An 18017-nucleotide genomic window follows, 5' to 3' on the forward strand; every position below is an offset into this window, starting at 1 on the left:
CGAAGCTCACAAAGTGGAATTCGATCCGAATTTCAGGAAATATTCGATTAGCATCAAATCTGGATTTCCTCACACTTTGTGGTAACAAATCGCACAGCTTGCACAGCACAGATCGGGAGTTTTAATCCCTTGGATGCTGCAATAAAACATGACTGCAGCATCCAAGGGGTACCGCCATGTTACATGTCCCCCTTGGCACCACTACCACAAGATTGGAGGGTGTTGTCATGATTAAAAATAAAAAAAATACTGATACTCACTAGAGATGAGCAAGTACTATTCGAAACAGCCGTTTCGAATAGCACGCACCCATAGGAATGAATGGAAGCGGCTTCAGGGCTTCAGTACATTGCAATACACATGTATACTCTGTATATCTATTGAAGCAGCGATCAGGATACAGCAGTCTGCAACGTCTTCCTTGCACCTGAGATCCTGCTCCCAAGATGCCACTGCTGGGGCTTGTGATTGGGCCTCAGCGTTCATGTGGGGTGCGATGATGTCATCATGCAGGCAAACCCCCCTATCACAGGCCCCAGCAGTGAGGCCTGGGGAGCAAGAGCTCGATCACCAGCCGGAAAAACTCTAGAGTGGATGTTGACCCAGGACAGGTTAGTATTGGAGATGAGCGAGTACTATTCCTGTTTCGAATAGCACGCACCCATAGGAATGAATGGAAGCGGCCGGCATGCAGTCTTTGCTGGTGGCCGGTCGCTTAACCCCCTGCGTGCCGGCTGCGTCCATTCATTCCTATGGATGCGTGCTATTCGAAACGGGAATAGTACTCGCTCATCTCCAATACTAACCTGTCCTGAGTCAACATCCACTCTAGAGTTTTTCCGGCTGGTGATCGAGCTCTTGCTCCCCAGGCCTCACTGCTGGGGCCTGTGATAGGGGGGTTTGCCTGCATGATGACGTCATCGCACCCCACATGACCGCTGAGACCCAATCACAAGCCCCAGCAGTGGCGTCTTGGGAGCAGGATCTCAGGTGCAAGGAAGACGTTGCAGACTGCTGTATCCTGATCGCTGCTTCAATAGATATACAGAGTATACATGTGTATTGCAATGTACTGAAGCCCAGTAACAAAAGTTATACATGTCCCTCAAGTACAACCTTGTTTCATCAATGCCAGACTGGTCCTTTCTTCAAGAAGGGGTCCTTAAGGTAGGGACCAGTCTATACAGGGAAGGGTGGAGTGACCCTTTACCGCCCCCGTCCCAGGACCACCACCATAACTATACCACCTGCACACTTCTATAACGTTATATGGAATGGCCAGACGTCTCTCTCCGGACAATCCTCCCGACATGCCAGGAGCAGAGACGCGGAGCGAGGGATTACAGTCTAATTTTATCAGCGTGGACAGGATGAGAACCGCAGATTTAATCCCCTTCAAAGAGGTGAAGCCACATAACAGAAATTCGGGGAGGGAAGGAAAGGGATTATTGGAGGTCAAATAAAATTAAAGCAAAAGGAATAACAGGATGACGGTGTCGGAGTCGTGTCCATTATGGTGATGAATAATTGAATGTGAATGAAGGTTCATAGCAGGGCGAGTGGAGTAGTTATCATACATATTTAATCCCACGTTACAATAGGGGGATCATTTACTTAAAGGGACGGGATTCATTCCTGTTCGATAAATGTGCTCGAATTATCTCCTGCCCAATGGAAAAATCTACCGTAATGTGTATACAGCTCCTCTGCAGGCTTAAGTGTTTCCATGGTCACATACTGTAGAGCTGTATAACCAATATAGCAGGCTTTATTTTTTTCGTCCACATGTAGCATTAATAAAGTTGCTAAGGCTACATTCACATCTGTGCCGGAGTCTCTGTTGTAGATTCCTCCGAAAATTAGCGGCAGAAAAAGTCCTGCATGGTTTACGGATGGTGGACGCCCAGCAGACCCCATCATAGTCAGTGTGTCACTGCTGTTTTGTGGTCCGCAACACGAGTATGAACCTAACGTAAAACATTAACACCCTTTCAATACAACTGTGCACAACGTTCTGCATCGGAGCTGTATACACAAAACGGCAGAATGTTTTTTAGTATTATTTGTTTATTGTATGCATCGGAGCACTAACAATGGTCAGAATTCAGCCATTACTTGGTGAAAATATGTCAGTGATCCATCAAACACAAGCCTGTGGCTTCCCCATAGCTGTAGTGGCGGCCATATTGGTGGCCACCCAGGTATCTGCAGCATACATCCTGCTCCTTGTCTCTGGACGGGCCCCTGAAACGCCGCAGCTCTGAATGAATGGCTGAAAAATCTAAATTACCATATGACTGTGAACATGGATGAACTCACGGCGGGAGTTCAGCCATTCACGGCAGAATAATGGACCCACCACTCACAACCCGGCCCTTTGGTTTTGCTGAAGAAAAGCTTTGAAATCCTTATTCCTGCTCAGTTTTGTAGGATAAATTTCCTGTTGTCTCCGTGTCCATGGAAGGTTCTGGAATTTTTTGAAGACATTTCCGAGATCTATTCCATCAAGGTTCTATAGTGGTACACAAATGGCTCTGCTTAAAGGGGAAGTTTATGCTAAATGATGGGTAGGGTCTATGGTGTCAGTCAGTTTAGGGGGTCTGCGACGGCCGATGCTTGCTGGCTCTGTACGGCGAGAGTGGGATATTACTGTGACAAAATAATTCCCAAAAAGTTTGTGGAAATTCAATGTACAGAATCAGTTCTGTGACCCCTAGGACCCTCCTCGCTCGTCACATGACCTTTCTTTTATTTTAATGTGGGTTTTCCCATTTACAAAAGGCTTTCGTCTCCGCCCACTACCCTTAAAGGGAATGTCCACTCTTGAATAAAATTTTTATATTTTATACTAAATAGGTTCAGAATTCTGAGCCGATTTATTTCTTCCTATATCATGGTAGCGCTAGGAGTTGTATTCCTCTGATACAGAGTTACGAGTCCTCTGCTTAGGTGAACATTTAAAGAATAACTTGCTTGCTGCCTGTATCCACCACTAGAGGGAGCTCAGGAACTTACACACTGGGGTACAGTGAAATGGGGCGGGGCAAAGGGTGTGGCTTGGGTAGATTTATGATAATTTGCACCAGTTTTCTGGTGTAAATGATGATGGAATTGTACGCCAATTACAAGCCCTATAGACCCCTGTTGGCGCCACTGGAGGATGAGTAGGCCCCATTGAGTTGAATAGAAGCACAGTTTCTTTAAGCTCCTGATCACCCCCTACTGGTGGTTGTAGGTAGCCAAAATTTTATCATTTACGTCTTCATCAATGCTGAGGATTTGGATTTGTATCAGAAAATCACAGCACCGATCACTATAAAGATATGTAGGATTTTAGAACAATTTCTGACATGACGGTAGAAGGTTTTGTGGCTCCTCTAGTGTTAAAAAAGCGATACCTGCTCCGCGATACCCTCCACAGACATACAGCTTCCCATCCACCGCGCCGGCACTACTTGCGTTACTTCTTAGGGAGAGCAGCGGGTACGGCATGGCCGGACCGTCCCTCCAGAAATCGCCATCCACATTGTATATCTCCACAGCATCAAGACACTTTCTGACCTGTCCTTTGTCCGGCCCGAGACAGCCGATGCCACCTGCAAGAGACAAGGATATAATCTCCATAACACTTCACTTAAAAAGGATGTACAAGGTTAGAAAAACATGGCCGCTTCCTTCGAGAAACAGCGCCACACCTTGTCTATGGCTCGTGTCTCATACTGTAAATCAGGCACATAGAAGTGAGCAGTGAGCTGCAATAACACCCGTAGACAGATGTGGCGCTGTTTTTTGTTTATCCAACCCTGGACCATCCCTTTAATACATGTTATAAGATAAAATCTCCATTCACTTCAATGGGACTGAGCTGTAGTACCGGATACCAGCCATGGAAAAGGTGTGGCGCTGTCTTTGGAAGATAGCAGCCATGTTTTTCTAACCCTGTGGGCACAATTGTCGAAACTCTTTGGGCTCGTTCACATGGGCACTAAGGGGGAGGATTATGGCGCGTAATCCATGTTATAATCCGCCCCCTCACAATGGTGTTCTATGTAGGCTACTTTTTTTCCGTGAGCGGAAGCGGGCTGCCCTTTCATCAGGCGACCTCCAGAGTCGGCCTATTCATTTGAGCCTACTCCGGAGGGGGAAGCTGCGACTGTCGTGACAGTCAGGTTTTGACCCCAGAGTGATGCGGCTCCCTGCGCCACTCTTGGTGTCAAAATCTGCCCCCTTTAAGCCTTTAAGGTCTTATTCACATGACCACTGGCCCATTCACGTCTATAGCCCTGTGGGCCCGTGTAGGGGCCATAAGTCTGGGCTCATTCATTTAAGTGCATGGGTCTGTGGAAAACATGGACGCCACGTGGATAACTCACTACAAAATGGTCGCTAATCTGCACTTGTTGCCCGTTGCAACCAATTCTGTTCAGCTTTATTGTCCTATCAGAAATGAACGCTGTGGGCAACCAATAGATTTTGCTTACCCTATAGATGTATTGCCCTTTTAACAAGGAGACCTGTAAAGCGCTCGCCTCCATCTTCATCCTCACCCCCGTCCTTTCTCAGGCCTGAATTGTTCTGAAGCTGGATGGACTAAAAATAGCGCCATTGTCCGTGTAATGAGAGGGCCGATTCACAAGCTCTTGGATGGGCCCCAGAACCAGGGACAGCGAGCGTCTTCCACAATAAAGACATCTCACAACCCAAATCCTTAACCCGGGCCCCTTCGCTGGATTTACTCGCCGGCCGACAACATGCATTGAGTTTTGTAAAGGCCTCATAAAAAAACAGAAGGGGCAAAAAAAAAAAAATTGCAAATTCTCACGACATTTTTTGAAAAATCCACATAAGACCCCCATTGTCTTCAGAGCTGTAATCCATGTTCCGGCCAAATCAAGACGTGAAAGAGGTCTATTGAAGAAATTCTATTACTCCAGGCCGCACGGATCAAAGCGCCCCTTGTTCCCGGCCCGTCTTATTTCCTTATTCCAGGCTGTGGAAACAGCCGAGAGATTTATTTTGGTAAAATAAACTTCTGGGGCTTGAATAAGACTCCATTAAAAGACAATTGTCTTAATTCCGCAAAAATCAACTTCGTCTTCTTGTTTTGGGTTTATTTTTTTTTTAGACTCCTTCTGGGAAACGGATCTTCGTCGCGTGGAGCGCGCTCCAAGTTTTTCTTGGTGAAGTGGGCCGGATGGGTTTTTATAAATAGAATATGAGAGACGGGAGGGGATGACTAAAAACGGCGACGCATACTGTAGAGTCGTAAGAGTTGTCAGAGGGACCGATGACCCTGGAATAAAAGGAAGCGAGGGGTCCAGGATGGGGCTGGAGGTCCTGAGAAGAAGACCATTGCCAGAAGTGGGAAACATTCCAAAGTCAGAAGGTTCTTGGAAGGAAAAGCGCGATTCTTCCAAGGTGTCAGAGACGGAACGTGCCCTCTTCGATTAGACAATGGGGCGCTAGTTGTTTGATCTGCTTCATCCAGGACAGTGGCCTCCAATCTGTTGTAAAACTCCAACTCCCAGCATGCCTTGGTGACCATACCTTCTAATATTTATGAAGATTCTTCCGTGAGGCCTGGGATTGCGTCACCTTGAGGTGGACGGATTTACTCCATCATAGCCATAACCTGTGACCGGGTCTGAGTCTCATGATGGGGCATCCCAGCCCCATAGGCCAAAATACCTGCGTTGCCTTCTGGGAGGTCCCAATAAGCTCCTCCTTCTCTCGCCATCTGGGAGGTTTATCCATTTCCGAGGAGCCTTCGGGACGTTCCAGAAGCGTTACCACTGCTGGCTGGGAGTTGTAGTGTTTTAGTCACAGGTTGACTGGTCTTATCCAATGGATCAACTACTCATTGACGTTGGATCCTCCTAATCCCTTCACAAGGGCTTTTTAGTCTTAAAGTGAGTGCAGGAGGCAAGTTTTTGTATCCAAAATTCTGCTCCAATCAGTTTCTTCATATATCTCTATAGTGTCTTCACATCTTTCTGCTCCAGAGATCCAGATCCCCTGCATAGACATAAGCCATAAGAAATGAAGTGCTAGTCCTCTGCAGTCACCTCTAGGAGGAGCTTAAAGGGATTGTCCACAGATTCTAGTGTATCAAGATAGGTTAGGGTCCCCTGAATCAAACAATGTTATCCCCTTGTAAATCGGCGCCTCCGTTGCTGAGTTATCGCTGTATTTGTCAATATTTAGATGAGCACTTTGGAGCAATGGCCGTCTCCTTGAGCTCTTGGCAATGGAGGTGCCGATTCACACGGGGAGACCTCTGTTTGATTCAGGGGACCCTAACTTATCACTTGACATGGCTGAGTTGAAATGCTGAGATCTGCATACAGTTTGTACACTGAACTCAATGATTATCCAGTATACAATAAGCTCTCTAGCTCCCCCTAATGGTGACTGCAGGAGTTACTTCTAAAACCTTTGCTTATACAGCTGATTTGTAGCTCTGTATCAGAGAAATGGAGATCAGATTGTTATAAAGATATATTCATCAGAACAGAATTCTGTACCAAAAATGACTTGATGTTGAAAAATAGGAATACCCCTTTAAATCTTGGTGTTCATTTGTCCCCCTGGCTGACTGGTAGGACGCATCTCCCCTCGTACAAGCAGCACCTCATGTTAAATTCAGCTCCATTAGGGTCTCGCCTGGCAGAACGTCCTTCAGTCTGCACTTGACTCGGAGGCTCAGTGATGCGTGACACAAGCCGCGCTGCCGCTATATAGTGTTAATGGTTTCGGAGCAGTAAATGTGACTTAGCAGCTATTTATACACCGGCTGAGATACAAGGATGTATAGTGCGCCGGAGCATAATTAGCGGAGCCATCGCTTAAAGGGAACAGTTTTTGTAAATAATTTAAGTGTTATTGGCCGCCATGAAGGAGTAGAAGTTTCCTTACAGACAGTAATCTCCTGCTCAAGGCGTTGTGGAATGGGAGGGGGAGAGAGAAGAAGACGGCGGCACCTTCATGTGAACCTACAGGGGTTATACAGAGTTAGGGAGACATGGCGACTTTACTGCACAGAGTGACACTCCTGCCCATAGGTCGAGTTTGGTATTGCAGCTCTATGACTAAAGAACATACCCACGACAAAGATTTCACCGTTAACCACAGCAACGCTGAAGCGATACTTGGAATATTTCATTGGAGTCAGCAGTTTCCATTTATCAGTGACGGGGTCGTACTCCAATATACGGTTACTGAGACGATCGGGCTCATCATCGGGATGATCAGTCTGTGAATATATAAGTGGTAAATGTAAGTGGAAATCTGCTCTATAATACAGAATAGTGAGCGCAGCTCTGGAGTATAATACAGGATAAGTAATGTAATGTATGTACACAGTGACTGTACCAGCAGAATAGTGAGCGCAACTCTGGAGTATAATACAGGATAAGTAATGTAATGTATGTACACAGTGACTGTACCAGCAGAATAGTGAGCGCAGCTCTGGAGTATAATACAGGATAATGTAATGTAATGTCTGTACACAGTGACTGCACCAGCAGAATAGTGAGCGCAGCTCTGGAGTATAATACAGGATAAGTAATGTAATGTATGTACACAGTGACTGCACCTGCAGAATAGTGAGCGCAGCTCTGGAGTATAATACAGGATAAGTAATGTAATGTATGTACACAGTGACTGCACCAGCAGAATAGTGAGCGCAGCTCTGGAGTATAATACAGGATAAGTAATGTAATGTATGTACACAGTGACTGTACCAGCAGAATAGTGAGCGCAGCTCTGGAGTATAATACAGGATAAGTAATGTAATGTATGTACACAGTGACTGTACCAGCAGAATAGTGAGCGCAGCTCTGGAGTATAATACAGGATAAGTAATGTAATGTATGTACACAGTGACTGTACCAGCAGAATAGTGAGCGCAGCTCTGGAGTATAATACAGGATAAGTAATGTATGTACACAGTGACTGCACCAGCAGAATAGTGAGCGCAGCTCTGGAGTATAATACAGGATAAGTAATGTAATGTATGTACACAGTGACTGCACCAGCAGAATAGTGAGCGCAGCTCTGGAGTATAATACAGGATAAGTAATGTAATGTATGTACACAGTGACTGCACCAGCAGAATAGTGAGCGCAGCTCTGGAGTATAATACAGGATAAGTGATGTAATGTATGTACACAGTGACTGTACCAGCAGAATAGTGAGCGCAGCTCTGGAGTATAATACAGGATAAGTGATGTAATGTATGTACACAGTGACTGCACCAGAAGAATAGTGAGCGCAGCTCTGGAGTATAATACAGGATAAGTAATGTAATGTATGTACACAGTGACTGTACCAGCAGAATAGTGAGTGCAGCTCTGGAGTATAATACAGGATAAGTAATGTAATGTATGTACACAGTGACTGCACCAGCAGAATAGTGAGCGCAGCTCTGGAGTATAATACAGGATAAGTAATGTAATGTATGTACACAGTGACTGCACCAGCAGAATAGTGAGCGCAGCTCTGGAGTATAATACAGGATAAGTGATGTAATGTATGTACACAGTGACTGCACCAGCAGAATAGTGAGCGCAGCTCTGGAGTATAATACAGGATAAGTGATGTAATGTATGTACACAGTGACTGCACCAGCAGAATAGTGAGCGCAGCTCTGGAGTATAATACAGGATAAGTAATGTAATGTATGTACACAGTGACTGCACCAACAGAATAGTGAGCGCAGCTCTGGAGTATAATACAGGATAAGTGATGTAATGTATGTACACAGTGACTGCACCAGCAGAATAGTGAGCGCAGCTCTGGAGTATAATACAGGATAGGTAATGTAATGTATGTACACAGTGACTGCACCAGCAGAATAGTGAGCGCAGCTCTGGAGTATAATACAGGATAGGTAATGTAATGTATGTACACAGTGACTGCACCAGCAGAATAGTGCGCGCAGCTCTGGAGTATAATACAGGATAAGTAATGTAATGTATGTACACAGTGACTGTACCAGCAGAATAGTGAGCGCAGCTCTGGAGTATAATACAGGATAAGTAATGTAATGTATGTACACAGTGACTGTACCAGCAGAATAGTGAGTGCAGCTCTGGAGTATAATACAGGATAAGTAATGTAATGTATGTACACAGTGACTGCACCAGCAGAATAGTGAGCGCAGCTCTGGAGTATAATACAGGATAAGTAATGTAATGTATGTACACAGTGACTGCACCAGCAGAATAGTGAGCGCAGCTCTGGAGTATAATACAGGATAAGTAATGTAATGTATGTACACAGTGACTGTACCAGCAGAATAGTGAGCGCAGCTCTGGAGTATAATACAGGATAAGTAATGTAATGTATGTACACAGTGACTGCACCAGCAGAATAGTGAGCGCAGCTCTGGAGTATAATACAGGATAAGTAATGTAATGTATGTACACAGTGACTGTACCAGCAGAATAGTGAGCGCAGCTCTGGAGTATAATACAGGATAAGTAATGTAATGTATGTACACAGTGACTATACCAGCAGAATAGTGAGCGCAGCTCTGGAGTATAATACAGGATAAGTAATGTAATGTATGTACACAGTGACTGTACCAGCAGAATAGTGAGCGCAGCTCTGGAGTATAATACAGGATAAGTAATGTATGTACACAGTGACTGCACCAGCAGAATAGTGAGCGCAGCTCTGGAGTATAATACAGGATAAGTAATGTAATGTATGTACACAGTGACTGCACCAGCAGAATAGTGAGCGCAGCTCTGGAGTATAATACAGGATAAGTAATGTAATGTATGTACACAGTGACTGCACCAGCAGAATAGTGAGCGCAGCTCTGGAGTATAATACAGGATAAGTGATGTAATGTATGTACACAGTGACTGTACCAGCAGAATAGTGAGCGCAGCTCTGGAGTATAATACAGGATAAGTGATGTAATGTATGTACACAGTGACTGCACCAGAAGAATAGTGAGCGCAGCTCTGGAGTATAATACAGGATAAGTAATGTAATGTATGTACACAGTGACTGTACCAGCAGAATAGTGAGTGCAGCTCTGGAGTATAATACAGGATAAGTAATGTAATGTATGTACACAGTGACTGCACCAGCAGAATAGTGAGCGCAGCTCTGGAGTATAATACAGGATAAGTAATGTAATGTATGTACACAGTGACTGCACCAGCAGAATAGTGAGCGCAGCTCTGGAGTATAATACAGGATAAGTGATGTAATGTATGTACACAGTGACTGCACCAGCAGAATAGTGAGCGCAGCTCTGGAGTATAATACAGGATAAGTGATGTAATGTATGTACACAGTGACTGCACCAGCAGAATAGTGAGCGCAGCTCTGGAGTATAATACAGGATAAGTAATGTAATGTATGTACACAGTGACTGCACCAACAGAATAGTGAGCGCAGCTCTGGAGTATAATACAGGATAAGTGATGTAATGTATGTACACAGTGACTGCACCAGCAGAATAGTGAGCGCAGCTCTGGAGTATAATACAGGATAGGTAATGTAATGTATGTACACAGTGACTGCACCAGCAGAATAGTGAGCGCAGCTCTGGAGTATAATACAGGATAGGTAATGTAATGTATGTACACAGTGACTGCACCAGCAGAATAGTGCGCGCAGCTCTGGAGTATAATACAGGATAAGTAATGTAATGTATGTACACAGTGACTGTACCAGCAGAATAGTGAGCGCAGCTCTGGAGTATAATACAGGATAAGTAATGTAATGTATGTACACAGTGACTGTACCAGCAGAATAGTGAGTGCAGCTCTGGAGTATAATACAGGATAAGTAATGTAATGTATGTACACAGTGACTGCACCAGCAGAATAGTGAGCGCAGCTCTGGAGTATAATACAGGATAAGTAATGTAATGTATGTACACAGTGACTGCACCAGCAGAATAGTGAGCGCAGCTCTGGAGTATAATACAGGATAAGTAATGTAATGTATGTACACAGTGACTGTACCAGCAGAATAGTGAGCGCAGCTCTGGAGTATAATACAGGATAAGTAATGTAATGTATGTACACAGTGACTGCACCAGCAGAATAGTGAGCGCAGCTCTGGAGTATAATACAGGATAAGTAATGTAATGTATGTACACAGTGACTGTACCAGCAGAATAGTGAGCGCAGCTCTGGAGTATAATACAGGATAAGTAATGTAATGTATGTACACAGTGACTATACCAGCAGAATAGTGAGCGCAGCTCTGGAGTATAATACAGGATAAGTAATGTAATGTATGTACACAGTGACTGCACCAGCAGAATATTGAGCGCAGCTCTGGAGTATAATACAGGATATAGTGAGGATATACATAGATGTTGAGTTCATTGTAGTCTTTATCTGTAAGGATCCCCTTGTTTGCTGGTGTTGTCCTTATTTCGGGCTGTCGCTTGCCACTTACAGACATTTCTAGATGCTACAAATCACTTTTATTGTCTTATACTTTCTACTAATTTGGGGAGTGACAGGCCGCGCTCGCTGCTGGAGCTGGTAAGCTATGTCTTCCTTCCTGCCATCTGTTTTGAGTAGCGACTGACAAAAGCAGAATGTCTTCTATTAATGCCAGTCTTGGTTCATCAATAAACGCCCACCTGCAATGTATGTGATGGAAACCCCTTTCATTTTGGCCTCTTACAGATTGGGCATGAAGTATCGGAGCAATGGTGAGGCCAGCGGTGTTGTCTGGATCTCTGTGCAGGTGCAGGGGTCGTAATTGCATCGGGGCCCCGGTGCTGGAGGGGCCCATAGATCACTCTGCCTCACGGCTGCTGTATTATAAGTAGTAGAGGGCACGAGGGGCCAGGTCAGATTTTGCATTATGCCCACAATGTGCACCTAATATGGGTCTTGCATAGGGATGACTGAGAGCCGGCTACCTCTGCACCCCCTCTAGCTATATCCCTGTTGTCGGGGGATAACATGTAAGGGTTAACAGTACAGGATACGGCAGTAATGCCCTGCTCATTATCCCCGGTAGCCTGTATGGCTGTAAGCCGCGCTGTATTGTCCCTGGAGGGTGCGGATGGGCCAATGCCCGCAGGCGGCTGCTCATACTGCCCTGCTCTGTTGCCTCTGGCATGTAAAGAGTGGGCAGAGTTTGACGCCTTCTTGTATATTTTTCTATATATAAATAACTCGGAGCACTTGAGGAGCTGTCACTATATCATTAACCCCATCAGTCCTGGAATCCTCTATGTGAAGGCTCCTGATGTAGTCGTGCTCAGACAGTTCAGCGACTCCTCCGAGATTCTGCCTTATATTTATTGGATTATTATTATTGAGAACTCATCTAGTAATCAGCGAAGGAAGATTATATCATTATAGGAACTGAGACAAAACTTATACAAAGTATCGATCAGATCTGCCACCCCAGACCTCATACACTGGCAGATCGGCCATATTCTATAGTGGTTTCTCCTCTGTCCTATAGTGTTGTATATGAGAACTGCTCGAGGAGCGGCAATGGCGACCAGAAGAGGAGCAAATACATTCCCAATGTCCCCCCACCAAAGCAATGGGCACCAAAGGGTGAGTAGTAGTCGTAGTCAGTCATACAACAAGTACAACCCCCAACATGGCCTGACTAATAGACTATAATGTGTATCCAGAGCCTGATCATAATCTGCTTATCATCACTACACCCTGTATATATAATATACAACTATATACTGTAATAACTATACACTGTATATATACTCTAATCACTACACCCTGTATATATAATGTACAACTATATACTGTAATAACTATACACTGTATATATACTCTAATCACTACACCCTGTCTATATAATATACAACTATATACTGTAATAACTATACACTGTATATATACTCTAATCACTACACCCTGTATATATAATGTACAACTATATACTGTAATAACTATACACTGTATATATACTCTAATCACTACACCCTGTCTATATAATATACAACTATATACTGTAATAACTATACACTGTATATATACTCTAATCACTACACCCTGTATATATAATGTACAACTATATACTGTAATAACTATACACTGTATATATACTCTAATCACTACACCCTGTCTATATAATATACAACTATATACTGTAATAACTATACACTGTATATATACTCTAATCACTACACCCTGTATATATAATGTACAACTATATACTGTAATAACTATACACTGTATATATACTCTAATCACTACACCCTGTCTATATAATATACAACTATATACTGTAATAACTATACACTGTATATATACTCTAATCACTACACCCTGTATATATAATGTACAACTATATACTGTAATAACTATACACTGTATATATACTCTAATCACTACACCCTGTCTATATAATATACAACTATATACTGTAATAACTATACACTGTATATATACTCTAATCACTACACCCTGTATATATAATGTACAACTATATACTGTAATAACTATACACTGTATATATACTCTAATCACTACACCCTGTCTATATAATATACAACTATATACTGTAATAACTATACACTGTATATATACTCTAATCACTACACCCTGTATATATAATATACAACTATATACTGTAATAACTATACACTGTATATATACTCTAATCACTACACCCTGTCTATATAATATACAACTATATACTGTAATAACTATACACTGTATATATACTCTAATCACTACACCCTGTCTATATAATATACAACTATATACTGTAATAACTATACACTGTATATATACTCTAATGACTACACCCCGTATATATACACTACAGAGGCTATGCACTGTATATACTCAATCATACACTGGGCTGGTTGTATCTTCAGCTGCTATGTCTCAGCTGTCATGTATAAAGCCCCGGCCGTCCTTCACGTCTGCTTTCTTTTACTGTCAGGATATATATATACTGTATATATATGTTATGCTATGCTGGAGATGACATTGTTTGCTGATAGGTCTGGACTCACAAGGTATTATTTATGACTTCTGTCACCTTATGTCATCTCGCAGCTCTGTATATTATCTCACACGTTCTAGTCAATATGGGGTGCGGGTAATAATGACATGTGAACCCCAAGTTCTTCATTCTGTCAATCGCTGGTCATACAGCTGCAGTGCCCCTGCAGGATGAAAGAGGTATAACATCCCATCCTCCTACACACATGTACTAAGAAGTTCTGCTCGCCTCCTTACCTGTGGCGTCCATCCACCCATCACATACATCTTATTGTTGAGTGTGACCACGGCGTGGCAGGCCAAAGGAATAGGCAGCGGTGCCACGCTCCTCCAGCTGTCCTTGTCTGCCAAGTATTTGTCCACACAGTTGGTAACAACATATCGGTTTTTCAGCTTCATTTGACCTCCAATCAGGTAGACGTCATTGTGAACAGTGCCCAAGGTATACAGCTCCCGGTACTCAGCGCAGCACAGCTTCTCCCAGCAGTAGTTGCCTCGGTTGTGGTACCTGGTCAATGAGAAGCTTGCAAGACATTTCATAACGTTGATATGTGCATGCATTATATAGACAAGGACAAGGAGTCTGGACCTATGCTGTACTGTATAACGAGGTAGACATGATACTCAGGAGCTTGGGAACGCTGGTGACACCACTTATGGGTGCTACATTGGTGACAATATTGAGAACAATGCTGGCAACTACGGGAAGCAGGGATGGAGACCATATTGGAAGCAATAATGATGGCCATAGCAAAAGCACTGATGGTGACCATATTGGAAGCAATGATGGTGACTATATTGGAAGACGTGATGGAGACCATATTGGAAGCAACGATGATGACTATTTGGGGTTCAAACTACATGGGAATGCAATGATGGCAACCAAATTGGAAGGAGTAATGATGACAATATTGGAAGCAATGATGGTGACCATATTGAAAGCAATGATGGTGACCATATTGGAAGCAATGATGGTTTCCATATTGGAAGCAATGATGGTTTTCAAATTGGAAGACGTGATGGAGACCATATTGGAAGCAATGATGATGACTATTTGGGGTTCAGACTACATGGGAAGCAATGATGGCAACCAAATTGGAAGGAGTGATGAAGACAATATTGGAGGCAATGATGGTGACCATAATGGAAGCAATGATGGTGACCATATTGGAAGCAATGATGGTTTCCATATTGGAAGATGTGATGGAGACCATATTGGAAGCAATGATGGTTTCCATATTGGAAGACGTGATGGAGACCATATTGGAAGAAATGATGGTTTCCATATTGGAAGACGTAATGGAGACCATATTGGAAGCAATGATGGTTTCCATATTGGAAGACGTGATGGAGACCATATTGGAAGCAATGATGATGACTGTTTGGGGTTCAGACTACATGGGAAGCAATGATGGCAACCAAATTGGATGGAGTAATGATGACAATATTGGAAGCAATGATGGTGGTCACTTTGTTTCACACCCAACCTTTCTAGAGTCTACTACATAATAATTCCATCTATGTTCTCCTTTGAGATCCTGACAAGACTAAGCAATTCCTTATGCTAAAGGAGAAGATGAGAGAAATAATTCCAGCCTACATGGCGAGAGTAACTAGAATTAATAAGAATACCGTCTATTCCTCTAGGATTTGCTTCCATTGGTGGATATTATTTATGATGCTTTTAATTTTTAGTGCTGACTATATTCTCATAACGTGTTCCTCTAATGTTGCTGGTTTGCTTGCCTAGTGCTCCCATGTGTAAGATATTTCCTATTCAGTCATCAAACCTCCTTATCTCACTTTCCTTATCTTATTATAATGTATCGAATAATGAGCCCCGCTTAATAATACCAGAGAAGACGCTCCGGTTGGAATCTAGCCAAAGGGATATCTACATGGAGTTTGCGTGTTCTCATGACCAGCTCTGAAAGACCAAGTGACCTTCAGTTGCCTTTGCAAACCCCCTTGATTGGTGCACATATGGAAAGGGAGACTCACTGTAGCTTCAGAAGAACCATTGGAAAGGGAAGTTAGGTCAACCAATGCTGGGTTTGCTCCCATGGGCCTATTGAAATCAACTTTCCATTGGGCAGAACAGTAAGAGTGACCATTACATTGGGAAATCAATTGGATTCTACTGACCTGCAGATCTCGATATGACTGCTCTTTTGCCTGGACATCCTCAAGGCTGTTGCTTCACCAGCCAATATGATATCATTGTTTTCGGTCACCACACCTGTCACCACCGAGCCCAACACCTCTCCTTGCTTTGGAGATGGGATGTAACATATTTTGCCTGTTGCAGGAGCAAAGCAAAAACTGGAATCTCCATAACTTCCATATTTTGACCTTATACCCGAGGCATTGTTGCCCAGACAGAGGAGAAGACTTGTGGTCTCCATTCCATAGCGGAGACTTAAAGAGACTTGTGTAGATTTCTCAATGGTTTCTAGGGCCTGCTCAACCATATCATAGCACTGAGCATTACACAAGAGGATCGTGTTCCTTTTCCTAGCTTCTCGAAGGAAAGATGGGTTCACCAATAGTAATCTGACTTCTTTCAAGAGATCAATAAGGTGTTGGGATCTCAGATTCTTGTCATAATTCACCCATCTTAGTACTAGGTCTAGGATGCTCTCTTCTCGTGAAACATTGAGGTCATCGGACATGATCATGGTCATCAATTGGTCAAAGCCAACTTCTAGTATCTCCTCGTGAAGGCCAACCTCAGTAAAGTGTTGATATAAATACTTTTTGGACTTCGCTTCTAAGTCATCTGCACTTATTTGCTTGGCAAAGTAGAAGACCCCAATGCAGTTTGAGGCGTCCATATGGTCCATCATATAAGTCTGGCACATCTTAAAGACGTCGTCCATCTGCATAAAATAGGCGGCAGAGGCCACTCCTTGGACAGTCAGGTTGTTGATGTAGAGTTGGGACGTGTATATGTATTCCAAGATGATTGCCACGCTTCCAGACGTGATGTCATGGAGAGTCACTTCTGTTTGGTTACACTCCACCAAACCACATGTGAACATAGCCCTGAAATATGGACTGAACGAGGCTAACACCGCCCGGTGACATGGAAACTTCTTTCCCTCAGCAACCAGGACAATGTCAATGAGCTCTGCCGATGCGCGCATCCTATTGAGATGTTCCAGTAGTTTATTACTGTGTTGGTATTTGCTTTTTATATCAAAGTCCGTCTCCATGATGAGGAATAATGGACAGCCTGGTTAATACGACCAGCTCAAATAACTTGTGAGAGGATCTGGAGTCGTGACCTGCAATAATGAATAATATTAAATATTAAATAGAACATCTGAGCCCAATAACGTGCAAAATACTAAAATATATCCAGGTGAGTAATAAGAAACCATGGAAGCAAAACTAGGAGTGAGGAACTAAACTACCAAGACCAGTGATGTCACAGTATAATACACATAGTGATGTCACAGTACAGAGATACTTGTACAGTGTTGGCCAAATGTATTGGCACCCCTGCAATTCTGTCAGATAATACTCTTGTTCTTCCAGATAATGATTACAATCACAAATTCTTTGGTATTTTCTTCATTTAATTTGTCTTCAATGGAAAACCACAAAAAGAATTGTCAAAATGCCAAATTGGATATAATTCCACAGCAAACATAAAAAAAGGGGTGGACAAAAGTATTGGCACTGTTTGAAAAATCATGTGATGCTTCTCTAATTTGTGTAATTAACAGCACCTGTTACTTACCTCAGGCACCTAACAGGTGGTGGCAATAACTAAATCACACTTGCAGCCAGGTGAAATGGATTAAAGTTGACTCCACCTCTGTATTGTGTCCTTGTGTGACCACATTGAGCATGGAGAAAAGAAAGAAGACCAAAGAACTGTCTGAGGACTTGAGAAGCAAAATTGTGAGGAAGCCTGAGCAATCTCAAGGCTACAAGTCCATCTCCAAAGACCTGAATGTTCCTGTGTCTACCGTGCGCAGTGTCATCAAAAAGTGTAAAGCCCATGGCACTGTGGCTAACCTCCCTAGATGTGGA

General features: G+C 43.3%; 1 protein-coding gene across 1 annotated transcript in view; it reads right to left on the reverse strand.

The window, feature by feature from the left end:
- Nucleotides 1-18017, reverse strand: part of KBTBD12 (kelch repeat and BTB domain containing 12) — a 51906-nt gene that overhangs the window by 24551 nt on the left and 9338 nt on the right. The window contains exons 2-5 of the mRNA XM_075286623.1: nucleotides 16122-17263; nucleotides 14214-14484; nucleotides 7102-7252; nucleotides 3399-3596 (exon numbers count right to left, since the gene is read on the reverse strand). Coding sequence (XP_075142724.1) covers nucleotides 3399-3596; nucleotides 7102-7252; nucleotides 14214-14484; nucleotides 16122-17191 — 1690 coding nt within the window. The 5' untranslated portion in view covers nucleotides 17192-17263. The remainder of the gene's footprint in view (nucleotides 1-3398; nucleotides 3597-7101; nucleotides 7253-14213; nucleotides 14485-16121; nucleotides 17264-18017) is intronic.

Source organism: Leptodactylus fuscus, chromosome 9, assembly GCF_031893055.1.
Source record: "Leptodactylus fuscus isolate aLepFus1 chromosome 9, aLepFus1.hap2, whole genome shotgun sequence".
In the NCBI taxonomy this organism is placed as follows: Eukaryota; Metazoa; Chordata; class Amphibia; order Anura; family Leptodactylidae; genus Leptodactylus; species Leptodactylus fuscus.